The sequence below is a fragment of the Leuciscus leuciscus genome (assembly GCF_965113295.1).
Source record: "Leuciscus leuciscus genome assembly, chromosome: 20".
NCBI lineage: Eukaryota > Metazoa > Chordata > Actinopteri > Cypriniformes > Leuciscidae > Leuciscus > Leuciscus leuciscus.
Window position 1 is genome coordinate 12,539,296 of NC_138744.1, and position 15,294 is coordinate 12,554,589.

At 36.4% G+C, this 15,294-nt stretch overlaps 1 protein-coding gene across 11 annotated transcripts in view; it reads left to right on the forward strand.

The window, feature by feature from the left end:
* The window catches only part of ptk2ab (protein tyrosine kinase 2ab), a 65,365-nt gene that overhangs the window by 42,169 nt on the left and 7,902 nt on the right, over positions 1 to 15,294 (forward strand). For 10 of the 11 annotated variants that reach the window (XM_082149041.1, XM_082149039.1, XM_082149037.1 and 7 more), the window contains 6 exons: positions 1,005 to 1,094; positions 1,438 to 1,642; positions 6,775 to 6,886; positions 11,240 to 11,326; positions 11,528 to 11,674; positions 12,320 to 12,433. In XM_082149041.1, the coding sequence (XP_082005167.1) occupies positions 1,005 to 1,094; positions 1,438 to 1,642; positions 6,775 to 6,886; positions 11,240 to 11,326; positions 11,528 to 11,674; positions 12,320 to 12,433 (755 nt within the window). Of the gene's footprint in view, positions 1 to 1,004; positions 1,095 to 1,437; positions 1,643 to 6,774; positions 6,887 to 9,274; positions 9,383 to 11,239; positions 11,327 to 11,527; positions 11,675 to 12,319; positions 12,434 to 15,294 lie in introns of all 11 variants that reach the window. The other variant, XM_082149033.1, reaches the window with a different exon arrangement.

Here is a 15,294-nt window from a genome sequence, read left to right on the forward strand (position 1 = left end):
AAAAATCTCACATATATCTGTATCGGCAAATACCAAAAATGTCATCAGTATCATACTCGTTCTGGGAATGTATATAGACTATGTTTGTATATAGAATGTATATATAGATTATAGACTATTTAGATCAATGCTTGATCATCAAGCAATATTCAGAAACGGGTGCAGTTGTATAATTTTTTTCTGATTATTTTAAAATATGAGAAACAACTGCCTATTACAAATTTATAGAAAAAAATAATAATTGGATGAAAACTTGGCTAGTAAAAACATTTATAATGATACAAAAGATTTCTATTTCAAATCAATGCTGTTCTTTTGACTTTCTAGTCATCACAAAATCAACAAAAAAAAAATTTCTACAAAAATATAAAGTAACGCAACTTTTTTTCAACATTGATAATAATAAGAAATGTTTCTTGAGCACCAGATCAGTACCAAAATTCAGCAAGGATTATGTGACACTGAAGCTTGGAGTAATGGCTGCTGAAAATTCAGCTTTGCCATCACAGGAATAAATTACATTTGAAAATGTCTTTTTTTTTTTTTTATCAAATACATTCAGCCTCGGTGAGAATAACAGACTTCTTTCAAAATCATAAAAAAAAATCTTACCAACCCCAAACTTTTGAACGGTAGTTCACATAGGGGTTCAATAGTCTTTTAAATTAAACCTTAAAATAGACAGGTTTTATGTTTTAAAGCAACTAATCATTTCATGTTAAAAAAAGAAGAATATATACATAAATCAATATTTTAAATTCTGCACTGTTCTGCACTGTTTTCACTCAAATTGCTGAAAATGTAAAATTGTTGCATTGAATTATATATGTTGCATATGAAAATAATGCCAAAATGGAAGCATTCTCACTAGTGGTCTTTTGGAACAGACTCTAAAACATTGTGTGTGTCTCTCTCTCTCTCTCTCTCTCTCTCTCTCTCTCTCTCTCTCTCTCTCTCTCTCTCTCTCTCTCTCTCTCTCTCTCTCTCTCTCTCTCTCTCTGCAGCCTCTAAAGGAAAACTACCTATTAAATGGATGGCGCCAGAGTCAATAAACTTCAGACGTTTTACCTCAGCCAGCGACGTGTGGATGTTTGGTAAGTGTGTGTGTGTTTTACTGCTTTCAATTCCTCTAGTCAAAATCAGAAACTCAAAATCATGTGCATGTTCAGACATTGAAACGGCCCACAAAAACAGTTTCCATTAGCATATGCGTTCAATGCATTTGGGACATCTAAATTATTTAAAAAATGTGTGTGTATAAAGAGCTTGAATTTTTCCATCCTGTGTGTGTAGCAAAAGTTTAATAGTGTAGATTGGGGAGTGATGCCACTTGTTTTATTGCAGTCTTTAATTAGTGCTAAAGTTGGGTTTCATCTAAAGTGGAATATTGCGATTGTCTTCATGTGTATCTAGATCCACTTTATGTTTGTGTTTTAGGGGTGTGTATGTGGGAGATACTGATGTACGGAGTGAAGCCGTTTCAAGGCGTGAAGAATAACGACGTGATTGGTCGGATTGAGAACGGCGAGCGTCTGGCTATGCCTCCTAACTGCCCGCCGACCCTCTACAGCCTGATGACCAAGTGCTGGGCGTACGATCCCAGCAAACGACCACGATTCACTGAGCTCAAAGGCCAACTAAGGTCAGTCCACATAACTTTTAGTTTTGCATAAATTCTGCTCTGTTCCCTTTTAGCTGCATTTGAATATTAAAGGTCATGGTCAACAATTAAGCTTCCTTCTTAGGCTATGTTCAGACTGCAGGCAAATCAATTTTTTTTTTCTCAAATCAGATCTTTTGAGGTAGACTGTCCACACTATTAATTGCAAGTGATTAAATAAGGTTTGTGCGTCCTGATATAACCAACCTATCTGCATGGGTCGCCTTTGCAATGACGTAGGCGTACGGACGCATGTGACGAGGCTTTCAAAATGGATTGCAGAAAAATGAGGTGCATTATCTCTCTTTCAAAATAAGCACCCTTTCAAATTGCGGTGCAGAACTCAATCGCACAGGAAAAAATCCAAAACGGAGGAGACTGGTATACATGTTTGAATGTATACTTTCTGCATTTCTGTCACTGGTTTTGACGTTGCCGTTGTGTGTCGCCTTAAGAATGATACAAAAGAATTTGAAATCCAAATTTGAACAGCCAGAGTGTTCAGACTGAGACACATCTGTAAAAATCCGATTGGAATTGCATTTCAAATCACCTTCAAATTTGGTTTGAATCCAATTTGAAAAAATCTGATTTCTTGTTTTGGTTTTTTTGCAGTCCAGACTGTCAAAAAACCCATCTGGATAGTAACTGGATATGCAAAAAATCTGATTTTTGCTGGCATAGCCTTGCATAACCACAGAGTCTCATAACCACAGTAAATGAATCTGCCTGATAGCAGTAGATGGCGCTGTAATGCTCTAGTATAAACAACTGTGTGACTGGCGTGATTGTTTAAAGATTGCTGGGAGCAGCAGGTAGAGATTCAGCATAACATTCATCCATACTTGATTGAGTTGAATGAAAAGGCCTGAGGTTAGACCTGTAATGCATTTTATGTCAGAGCTGTGGTTTGCTTCAACACATTTAGCTGTGGTGCTCATGCAGGCTATTCATGTCCAAGTGACATTTACTAGTGTGGTTCAGAGCTGTATGACTCCAGTGCTCAGCTTGCTCTATATTATAAAGATAATACTACATTTACAGTGGTTGTTAATGTTTCATATAATCCATGTCCATATGTGCACCATATTTTTATGTTTTCTGATATGATACAAGAGCTTTTTTGTTAAGTCAACACTCTTGTAGTTGGATGTATTATAAAATTAAAACAAAAACATCTTCTCATGCACATATGGAGTACTATTCAAAGGTTTGGGTTTTGTAAAACAATTTTTTAAAGAAATTAATACTTTTATTCAACAAGTAAAGACATTTATTCTGTTTCAAATAAATGCTGTTGAACTTTCGATTTACCAAAACGGTCCTGAAAAAAGAATCACGCTTTCACAGAAATATTAAGCAGCACAACTGTTTTAACAGTGATAATAATAAGAAATGTTCCTTGAGAAGCAAATCAGCATATTAGAATAATTTCTAAAGGATCATGTGACACTGAAAAATGGAGTAATGATGCTGTTAATTCTGCTTTGCAATCACAGGAATAAATTATATTTTAAATTGTATCAAAATAAAAAAAACCTGTTATTTTGCATTGTAATAATATTTCACAATATTACTGTTTTTACGGTATTTTTTAATCAAATAAATGCAGCCTTGATGAACAAAAGAGACCTCTTTTAAAAACATTAATATGTCTTGCTATGTAAGTGTAAACATTGAGAATTGCATTCTTAGAGGAAGTTTAATCTAGTTAAGCCTTGACTCAACCTCTTCAAGTCTATGACACTTCCTGTCTGGACCTGATTTCATAGTTACGATAGCAACTTTTCTTTCTTTCTTTCTTTCTTTCTCACACATCCTTGAGTGTTTATCTCTCCCTGACTCTTTCAGGCATGTACACGCACTCCCTGAATCTTTCATGATACAATAGTATTGAGTTCCCAAATGTCTGTTCTTGTCCACACATGCAGTCAATTCCTGTAAACGCTAATAGAGAGGGGGGAAAAACGACCTGTATTCTGACAGGCCATCAAACACTTGATTCCTAAATAATCTGAGGAATCTTGTCTGCCTTAAGCAAAAACATCCAAGTTTTCTATTTGATATAAAACAGATTTGACAGCTTGAGATATTTCCAAAATCTCAAGTTATACACACATGCCCCAGATATCCAAATTGATACAGATATGGCATGTTGCATCTTGAGTTTACAAATGTATTCCTTGTTAGGTATTTTTTAAATGCGTATCGGAAAAAAACAGTTCCCTCTCTGTACCATCATTAATTTAGTTGTACATTAAATTGTAGCACGTCTGTTTCTAGGAGACCCTGTAAATATTTGCACTGTTAATGCCATTTATAAAACCAAATTGCAGCCATAACTGGTGCTGAAGTTATCAGAGCAGGTTTAGTCAATATGTTGTGTTTGATAAGGAAATTAGCCGCTGTATACTTGAGATCTGTTGGTGGATTTATGGTCTTTAGAGTGTAATCTCAAAGTCAGCGTTGATGGGATTTGTTTTAAAAGAGCGTCACGTTTATGATTTCTAAACAGCAGTTTTAATAGAACACAAATAAAGTTTGTGTACCTTACACAAAATTATCTCTTAATATTATTCCATCAGTGCATACTGAGATGAAGTGACGATTATGAAATGTAATAGTCACATGGTTTTGACACACAGGATGCTCAAACAATTGGCTGTTCCCCAGAAGTCTTTGTCAGCGATTGCAGAAAGAAAGTCTAGTCTAAACAAACTGAGGAATGAATCATTATGTTTGTCTTCACACTCAATAGTTTGATTCTAAACATTGTTGAAGTACTGTAGTTTGCGTGTATGTTGAGATGTTTGGTACTTGAATTCTGGACAGTGTAACATGAACTGAATTAGCCAGGTGTGAATGTTGTCACTTTCTTTTAAAAGAGTGGCGCTCTCTGAGGAACATAACAGCCCAGGAAAGTTCAGCATTCGACTTGAGAAATGAGGGTTTGGTGTAGCAGACAGTCTGTTATTCACAGGATGATGGATTTATATGGTTTGGGTGAGTCTGGGACTCGACGGTCATTCCATAGATTCTGCATGTGGCCTTTGAGAGACTGCCGATATGTTCTCCATTTTTTTCCTTTTTTCCTTAAGGATGCATTTATACATTAAGAGCTGTTAAGCACAAATTTGTCATGAAAAATTTAGTTTTGTTTAAAAAAATTTTTTATTTAATGTTTCTTTTTTCCTCGTCTTTTACCTATTTTGTTGAGGAACATTTTTAATCCATAAGAGCTGTTAAGCCCTACATAAAATTAGATGTAACCTTTTTTAACAATTTTAAATTATTTTTAATCATGATCATAAATGAACTCTTTTTTTTAAACATTTTTAGTTAGGGAATGTTTTTAATCATTTAATCATCATGTTTTGTTGTTCGTTTTTTTCCCCATAGATTTTGGTTGTAAGTTTTTTGTGTGTGTGTGTGTTTTATTTTGTTGTTGTAAGAATTCATTTGTTTATTAAGAATTATGATTTATGAGCCCAGGTTTTGCTTTTAATGTTTTTTATTAAGTTGCTTTTAAAGTTTTTTTTATTTTATTTTATTTTTAGGACATTTTTGATTTTAACTTTTAACTTTTTTTGTGCTATTTTTTTTATTTTTTATTAAACAGTTGTTCTGAAACCCTTTTTATCCTCAATAGCTGTCAAGCCCAAACTTATCATGGCACATCTGAATCTGTTTTATTAGATTCCGCTACAGCTTTTGTCTTTGAGAGCCTGAGACCCCTGCAACAGTTATGGCTGTGTATGATGGTCTGGGTGTGGGGAAGCTCAGCAGGTCTGGATTGATCACAACAGGTGTCCCTTCTGTTTATCCTGCATCTCTCTCTCTCTCTCTCTCTCTCTCTCTCTCTCTCTCTCTCTCTCTCTCTCTCTCTCTCTCTCTCTCTCTCTCTCTCTCTCCATCCACTCATGGTCTCTCTGAGATAATAGAGTTTCCAGAAATAGACCCTCTCTCAGTCTGCTTGCATTCTCTCCCCACTAAGACTTACATGCTCCATTCTTTCGCACCTCTCCCGTTTCTGTAGTCACCTCTGAGTGCAAGACTTCACTTTTCGACAGGTACGAGCTTCACACATCGATACTATAAAGACTGTGTGGTGAGTTTTAAGGTCATTTATAACATTTCCATTCTTGTAAGGTTTTTATTTGATCACTAAAGCCATTTCTGTGTATGTACTGGAGCGTGAGCAGACCCCACCCCGAAACTGCACTACCGTTTGTGGTTTGGGGCCGGTCAAATTTTCAAAGAAGCCTCTTATGCTAACCAAGGCTGCATTCATTAAATTAAAAACAGTCAATATTTTGTTTTAAATAATTTATTCCTGTAATGGCAAAGCTGATTTATTTATTTATTTTTCAGCAGCCATAACTCAGTGTCACATGATCTTTCAGAAATCATTCTAATTTGAAGTTTGGTGCTGAAGAAACATTTCCTCTTGTCATCCTCAACATTTTTTGTGGATACTGGGTAAATGTTTTTACTGTCACTTTTTAAAAACAAAAATCTATTTAATGTATCCTTGCTGATTAAATTTTATAATGTCTTTAACAGATAAAACCGTGCTGCCCCCAAACCTTTGAACATCAGTACATATGCACTAAGGCAGTATATAATGCGTAAAGAGTGTTTGCTTATGTCTTTGTATTAGTGTCTCTTTTTATTCACATAGCAGTCTAGAATGAGAAACGTTGAAGGGATTATGTGATAACGTCATGGAATTCCTGACTTTACTTGCAGCTTGTCGTGACGTATTTGATTGTGAAATAGTGTTTCAGGTCGGTTGTGAATCTGCGTTTTTATTTTCCCTGGTAGTCGATCGTGTGTGGGTTGGGATTTTACACTGACTCGTCTGTGATGAAAGAGTGACTCCACCTTTCAATCAATTGCATAAGATTGGAAATGTCTTCATTTTGAGCTCATTCTTATTTATAGGAATGAAAGTCTGAGGGGAAATTACCTTGCATTCACATTTGTACTAAAGAGCTTTATTACTCTTCTGCCCTGAAAGAGTGGTCGCAAACTCGAGGATCCATATTTAGGTCTCATTGTTTTAGAAGAAAGATGTTGATGTTTGATAGTGTTTTCCACCGGCATTTGTGCAGTACAATCCTCTCGGATGAGAAGGCTCAGCAGGAGGAGCGCAGCCGTATGGAGATGAGGAGACAAGTCCCCGTATCCTGGGACTCTGGAGGCTCGGACGAGGCGCCACCCAAAGTAAGTAACTGCACTGGGCTATTTCTTATGTTAAACAAGCTGATTTACAATGTCCTAATTAATGTGTAACTGGCTAAGAATGCAAAAAGAAAATCCATTGGATTGTTCATGTGTTTTTTACATTTGTGGCAGCCTGAGTTCATCTGGAAAAGCAGATTTATTACTAAGGTTAACAGCGTGTCACCATTTGTCACCCTAGCACATGGTGGCTTGTTAGGAGTTGTAGTATATGTGTGTTTGTTTTAACGTAAACCAGGTCGTTTTTTTGTTTGTTTTGTTTTTTAATTAGTGTGTAAGAAAGGACTAGAGCAATTTTTTCCCCATGAAAACTTTGACTGTTTCACATACAATATTTTTGGACATATTTTTTTTTTAGCAGCAAACAAGTGTTAAACAAGAGTGTCAATGTATCTTTAAACATTTTTATAGGACAAGATGCATTTTTTCGACCTATCAAAGAAAAAAAGACTATAAATATATTTTGATTCATTATTGTGTGTGTGTGTGTGTGTGTGTGTATAGTTAGTCAGCAATTTTCCAGACCTTCCCTTTGTCTGTAATCTCAGCTCTCCAATGCCAGGTCACGTCTTCTGTCATGAAACATCACTTTATCTTGGATACACAGTACCTTTCTAGTTTGTCATTTGTTGTGGTTACATACAGTGGGATCTGAACATCTGAGACCACTACACAAAGTGTATTATTACTAGCATAGCAATCTGGTTTATTTTCTTGTTTAACTAGTGTTCTAGAAATAGTGCAGATTTTAAATCTTTAAATATTTATATTTAAATATTTCCTGATATTTTTATTTCAATATTTGAATTAGATTTTGAATCACTGATATTCACTGTGGTCTCAGGCTTTTGGACCCCACTGTGTAGTACAAATGCTTCCCATATGCAAAAATGCTTCTTCACATGTGGTTATCTGTCTTCACTTCTCTCTTCATCTTCATCTCTTCAACAAGCTTAATGTGAAAATAATTATGATTAGACATGTCATGATCTTTCCTTGTCTGCTACTAAAGAGTTTTAATCTTAATTTAATAAAAAAAAAGTTTTTTTTTAAATGTACCATCTTTCTTTTCTGGAAAAACAGGTCAAACATTGATGACCCACTAAGTCTTATGAAATGTCCCTTCCCATATTTTTATTGTAGTTGGAAAGACATTACAATTTTTTTTATTAAAATAAATTAATACTTTTATTAAGCAAGGATTCATTCAAATTGATCAAAAGTGTCAGTGTCAGTAAATACATTTATAATGTTTCACAACAATTCTATTTAAAATAAATGCTGTTCTTTTGAACGTTCTATTCATCATTCTGAATGTATCATGGCGTCCGCAAAAAATACTAAGCAGCATATAATAAGAACTGTTTTAACACTGATAAAAAGAAGTCATGTTTTTTTTAGCACCAAATCAGCATATTAGAATGATTTCAGAAGGATCATGTGACTCTGAAGACTGGAGTAATAGTGCTGAAAATCAATTAATTAAAATTATAATAATATTTCGTAATATTACTGTTTTTACTGTATTTTTTTATCAAATAAATGCAGCCTTGGTGAGCATAAGAGACTTTTTCGAAAACATCAAAAAATCTTACCGACCTCAAACATTTGACCGGTAGTGCATGTCAGTACAATTTAAGTTTTTATTGTTTTGGATAATATTGTTAGTCCATCTGCTTTTTGACAGGGTTTTAAATCCTTCCCTGTCCGGTGCTGCTCACATTATGGTGATTGATGGGCCAGGCTGATCTTTCCATTCGCTCTGTGTGTGGCTTAAAGCACTTCATACTCTTACTTTCAAACCCCCTCGCTCCCTGTCAGACCTGTCAATCATCCTGTCCTGGTGCCTATGTCTGTTTTTGTGTTGACTGGTCACACCTGCCGCTGTGCTAATGACCAGAATGAATCTGCTTTCACCCATATCATGTCTCACTATATTTCTGCTTTTGTCATCCTTTCTGTTTGTGCCCTGTTTCCTTGTGTTGGTTAGCTCATCTTTCATTGCGTGTGTCTGTGTGTGTGTATGTGTAGCCCTCCCGCAGACGCCCTCTCCAGCACAGCTTCAGTATGGACTGTCTGTCTGCGTCTGCGTCTGCGTCTGCTGCTTCTCGCCCTCCACAGCAACCCTTCGGTTCCCAGATCTCCCTTTGCTTCCGCCAGCCCGAGTCGTCTGCCTCTCCTTTGGGTCCATGTGACAAACCCATCATTAACCGATCACCACACATGCAGCAAACGCTACAGCAAAACACTCACACTCAGTGCCATGCTAATACTCAACAGCTTGACGTACATCCCCAGCCGTTCCCGCAGACTCAGACCTCGCTTCTGCTTCAGCCGTTACCGCTGCACTGCTCCCTGCTGTTTCCCCAGGGGTCCAGGAGGAGACCCTGTGTGTCCCCCAGTGCTGCTTTCTTCGACCCCTACTATCCCTCCATGCAACAGCTGAGCCTGACCCACGTGCCCTACAGATTCTCACAGGCAGGTGTGCTAGGGCTGTTAGCAGGGTATCCCGGGGTTTTACTGTAGTTTCTTCATTAGCACAGGTGCTTTTGTAGGTACATGCCATTTTAGCTGCGGATTAGATGTTGTAGTGGTAAAAAGCAGTAAAGGGTTTAGTGCATTAGAGTCAGCAATGTTGACTGCAATATATAACTGTATATAATCAGTCTATAATCAAGGGTTTTTGCATAGCCAAGCAAAACTCTTCATTTGATGACCAAGTGATAAGACAATGTGCAATAGAGTGCAACAGTGCCCTGCTTTTTCACCGGCCTTGGCTCTGGTTGTAATTTCCTTGTAATTTTTCCCCCATATGGATTTAAAAAAGCCATGAACCAAACCAACCAGCTATAAGGTTAGGCGCAACATATTGCTTTTGCATATATATATATATATATATATATATACGAATATTTAAGTAGTTATTTACTCTACATCATTTGCTGTGTTTTATGGAAGTGGACTGTACTAAAGAAATCTTTTGCCACAATTTTCTTTAGTAGTTTTTCACCAGGAATTTCATTGTTAAACACAATTATTTTAAAAATAATTTGAAATAATGTGAGCTGATGGTTTTAACAAAAGCATATTGCATTAATTAACAACCTCATATCTCACAGTATGTCTGTGTTTAAAGGTTTATAGGTTACTGACTGTTAAAAATCAATGAATGTGATTTTAACTCCCAGAACCTGACTGTTGCACTTTACTGGATGTATTCCGATTAAATGCACATTGTGTGTCAGCTTTCGGAGGAAGTTTATGAAGCAGATTCTGGTTAGCGTGTATCTGTATACAGTACATGTTGGACAAAGCTGAGTTACAATCGAGCTTTTAAAGCGCACATACAATAAGCACATTTAGTGACTCGACTGCTCTTTACCGTGACCCTCAGTGAGTGTAGTGACTTTTAGGCTTCAACATAGCTGTTATTATAGAACCACTATTTGATCAAAGATGTTGTAGACTAAAAATGGTAGCTTCAGATAATCTTCCCGACAAAATTGTGGAAAACTGCATGTTGCCTCTTCAATGCATGTAAACTAAATTGCGTGCCAGACCAGATGTTTAACAATTGTATTAAAATTAAGGATTAACCTGCCATAGATGTGTGTGCTTGTGTGTGTATCTCAAATTTTATTTTCAGAAATGCTGACAAAACAGTTGTAATAAGGCTCTCAACCCCATCCGCATCCCCAAAACATAATTCTTAACAAATAATAATAATGTTCTTAAAGCAGATTGATGATAAACATCTTCCTTTTTTTTTTTTTTGCTTTGTTTTAAAGACATTAAATCCCATCTCTCGTAGCAGTAGCAGTGTTCATGTGGGTTTTCCCCCCATTTTTAACCCTTTTCTGTCCGTTTAGTGTGTTACTGTGTTGTCACCCCTTTTTCTCCTTTTGTTTCCTCCTTTGCTCATCTGGAGCTGTGGTCAGTCGACTCTCTCTATGAACGGGTTTATAAGGTAGATCAGTCCGTCTCCTGTTTTCCCGCCCGCAGCTGAACTCAGAGTATCCTACTCAATTGGATGAGGACCGCCTCCTGTCAAACAGCATTCATTCTTCAATCCCTTCCTTCCAATATTTTATTCCCGCCCAGTCCTTCTCCCACGTATTGAATAACACATGCATTGTGTTAACGTTTAACTAACTGCTTGCATTTTATGTTCGACTGTTTTAATTTTTTCCCTTCAACAGCCTGAAATCTTCATCCACACAAAATGCACAAGAATTGTGTGATTTCTGGTGAACTGATTTTAACAGCATCTCCTAACCTTAAACTGACTGGACAATATGTGCTAGTAAATTGACATAGTTGTGTGTGTGTTTACAGCCCAGTCGACCTGGTTATCCAAGTCCCCGTTCCAGTGAAGGGTTTTACCCTAGTCCTCAGCACATTGGCCAGCACAATCATTACCAGGTACAAAACCAAGGGGTGAATTCACGAAGAATGATTTGAGTTGGTTCAGACCACTAGATTGTGGAGGATGCGTTAGACAACTAGTTGAATTACAGGTGGTTAGTGATGAAATACTGCGTTGTGCTACTGTTTGAGAATTAACCCCCGAATGTTTATGATGAATAAAAGTTTGCTTTATATGTGCATTTGGTAATGATGTAGATGGCAGGGCACTCTGGGCCACACGGCTTGCTTCCCGTACCTGGCGTGATGTACCCTCCCCAGGCCGCAGGAACTGGACTTGATCACCACGACAGCTGGAACCATCGCAGAACTGCTCAGGATCACATGTGGAACCCCAGCATGGAGGTTAGAAGAGAACGAGAGAAAGCTGCATGTCTTCTCAGTACCAAAATCTAAGCTCTGTTTCAAAACCGAATGAACTGCCAACATAAACACCATTTTAGGCATCATTGAGACGCTCCAAATGTGAAGACAGTTTTAAACATTTATAACAAATGTTTAAGGCCTTTTAAGGTAACTTATTTTGGCCAAATTCGAGAGTGTCCTTTATAAATCAGGAAAATTGCATTGAGACTCAGAAATAATTGTTTGTCCAAAATGGTGCATTGAAAAAAGGTAAATGTTATTTATACTGTAAATATATTTTAAGCACTGAAAGTTTATTGCATAATAAATAAAAACCTTTTAGGTCATGCAGACCAAGCGAAGTGCATGAGAGGTGCAAGTTGCATAAGCAACAAGGTCCATTGATGGTCACATAGGGATGTACAGTATAAGGCACTTCCAAACCAACGAATCTCGAAATCTTATGTGAAACTCATAATCGCACAGATTCCTATTGAAATGATTGGATTTTGTTTTTCGAAACATCGCCAAGCAGTGGTAAATGTGCTAATGCAGCTACTTTAACAAGACTGCAGTGCCAGTTTGATTTTAGCTATCATTTTATCATCTTTATTATCATTTGTTCATGAATTGTGTGCTTTTCAGGATGGTGTGGCTCTGCGCTGTGGTCTGTCTCAGCTGATGGAGGAGCAGTTGTTACTGCAGCAGCAGCAGATGGAGGACGATCAGCGCTGGTTAGAGCAGGAGGAGAGACTACTGGTACTGATCCCACTCACCTTCACCTCCTCACATGTATCTGCTCATCTTTATTCCCTTTTCCCTCTCCTCTCTCCCCCTGCTTAGCTGTGTTACATGGTTGTTAGTTTTCACTTCTTCCTAAAAGCATTTTAGTAGTGAATCATCATGATGTTTATTTATAGCTGCAGCAATGGTATGATATTCCAAACAGTCATTTTCATGTTTGTTTGAGAATAAGTGTGTCCGCCAATTGCGGTTTCCTGTGCTATTTATTTGTAAACGGTTGTGAGCGATCCTCACAATTTCACAACCTCAGCTCTGCTGTACGTTTTTTTCCAAATAATTTGCGTTCTTGAAGAATTACTGAAAGAATATGAATAAGGAATGAATGCGAAGGTATTGCACTCTGTGGAGTGTGTTATTGTTGCATTAAAATGTGTGTATATGCATTTTATCCGCACAAGTTTGTCTGTGAATATTTGTGTGCGTTTGTGGTATGGCAAGTTTTGGCTTTCAGTCTCCGTCATTTGTATCTTCACTGTGTCATTATGTTCAGTCTGTCTCACAGAAAAAAACTCTCATAGCTTCCTGTACCAACTAAAAAGGGCATTCAGAGCTCCACCACAGCAAACAACATTCATTCTTCTGCTCAAACTATTACTTTTCCTCACAAACAACTTCTGTTGAAATGAAATGTCAGCTCTTTAAAGGAGTAGTTCAGCGAAAAAGTATTTGTTCATCCTCGCGATTTTCTAAACACATAAACTGTGTTTTGCCAATGGAACGCAAAATGAGATATTTTGAAGAATTATGCTGCTCTTTTCCATATGGAAAACATAGTCTGTATGATTCGTTCATTTTATTCCAAATCTTTTGAAGTCAAGCGATAGAATTGTGTGATGAACAGACCAACATTTTATATTTATCACCAATAATCTTCCACTCCGGTGACTGAATCATTGAGTTAAGTTTGAGCTCAAGAACTGAATCATTCGAGTTTGTGAACAAAGCACTCAGAATGAACCAGTCTATTGAAAAGAACTGGCTCAAAAGAATGATTTGTCCATGAATCTGACTGATTCGTAACTCACTGACAGGGCCGGCCCGCGGCATAGGCGGTATAGGCAAATGCTAGGGGCGCCACTCATCCATAGGGGCGCCAGAATGAGTGAACGAGTGAATTTTTTTATTTTTTTTTTACAATTTTTTTAAAAATATATAATACTATTTTAAAACCATTAATTCGAAATACTACCAAAAAAAAAAAAAAAAAAAGTCCGGCTCACCAATCGTCCCCCGCCCATCGAGTGCTTGAAGTGCGTCAGAAACAGAGCGCGCGCGCGATCAGTTGTTGGTCATTTGTGTGCGCGACTCCGCATCCAATGTAGACACTAGACAGTCACAGCACTGCTTTTGTTAACACACAGCTCGTAGAAACGGGCCTGACAGCTCGCGCCAGTTCTAGACGCGGTGAAAGTTTCCTGATTGTGACGGAAGGCCGAATTTACATGACACATTATAAATGAGCATAGTCTGCGATAGATACAGTGCCAAAAAGAAGAGAAGAGGATAAAAGGGGATAAAGACAGAGGTAAAGTGATGTAGTGAATGAACAATTTATGGCATAGGAGTAAGATACTATAATTTCATGGCAGTTATTTTTACCTGAAACTTAATGTTAGCAGTTGTTCTGAGTTCTCCAGAGTCCCCAGACTGTGTGGTTTTGTAACAATCATGTCAGTTTTAAGACGCATTTTTTATTATCACTTTTTTATTAATGTTTTATTCTACAGTTGTGCAGTTGTGGGGATACAGTACAGGCCAAAAGTTTGGAAACATTACTATTTTTAATGTTTTTGAAAAAAGTTTCTTCTGCTCCTCAAGCCTGCATTTATTTGATCAAAAATACAGAAAAAATAATAAATATTGTGATATATTATTACAATTTAAAATAATTGGTTTTCAATTTATTATACTTTAAATTATCATTTATTTCTGTGATTCAAAGCTGAATTTTCAGCATCATTACTCCAGTCTTCAGTGTCACATGTGACATCCAGTCTATCACATGATCCTTTAGAAATCATTTTAATATTCTGATTTATTATGAGTGTTGGAAACAGTTCTGCTGCCTAATATATTTGATGAATAAAATGTTAAAAAGAACTGCATTTATTTAAAATAAAATAAAAAATATTTTCTAATTATATAAATCATCTGTACGATCACTTTTTATCAATTTAACACATCCTTGCTGAATAAAAGTATTGATTTATTTCAACAAAAAAAACAAAAAACAACTGACCCCAAATTACTGACCAGTAGTGTATATTGTTGTTACAAAAGATTTCTATTTTTAAAACATAAAAAAAAAAAAATGTTTTTACTATTTATTTATCAAAGTATCCTAAAAAAGTATCACAGGTTATGAAAAAATATTAAGCAGCAGAACTGTTTCCAACTTTGATAATGAATCATCATATTAGAATGATTTCTAAAGGATCATGTGATAGACCGGATGTCACATGTGACACTGAAGACTGGAGTAATGATGCTGAAAATTCAGCTTTGCATCACAGAAATAAATGATAATTTAAAGTATAATAAATTGAAAACCAATTATTTTAAATTGTAATAATATATCACAATATAAAAAATCGAATCACATGTGGTTTGATCAAATAAATGCAGGCTTGATGAGCAGAAGAAATTTCTTTCAAAAACATTAAAAATAGTAATGTTTCCAAACTTTTGGTCTGTACATTTTATGGCATAGTAATGATATTTATTTACAGGTTTATTTAAAATAGCAAAGTTCACATTAAATCTTTATTGTATATCGTGCTATAAAAGATAATGGGGACTTGACTTGAATGCTATGT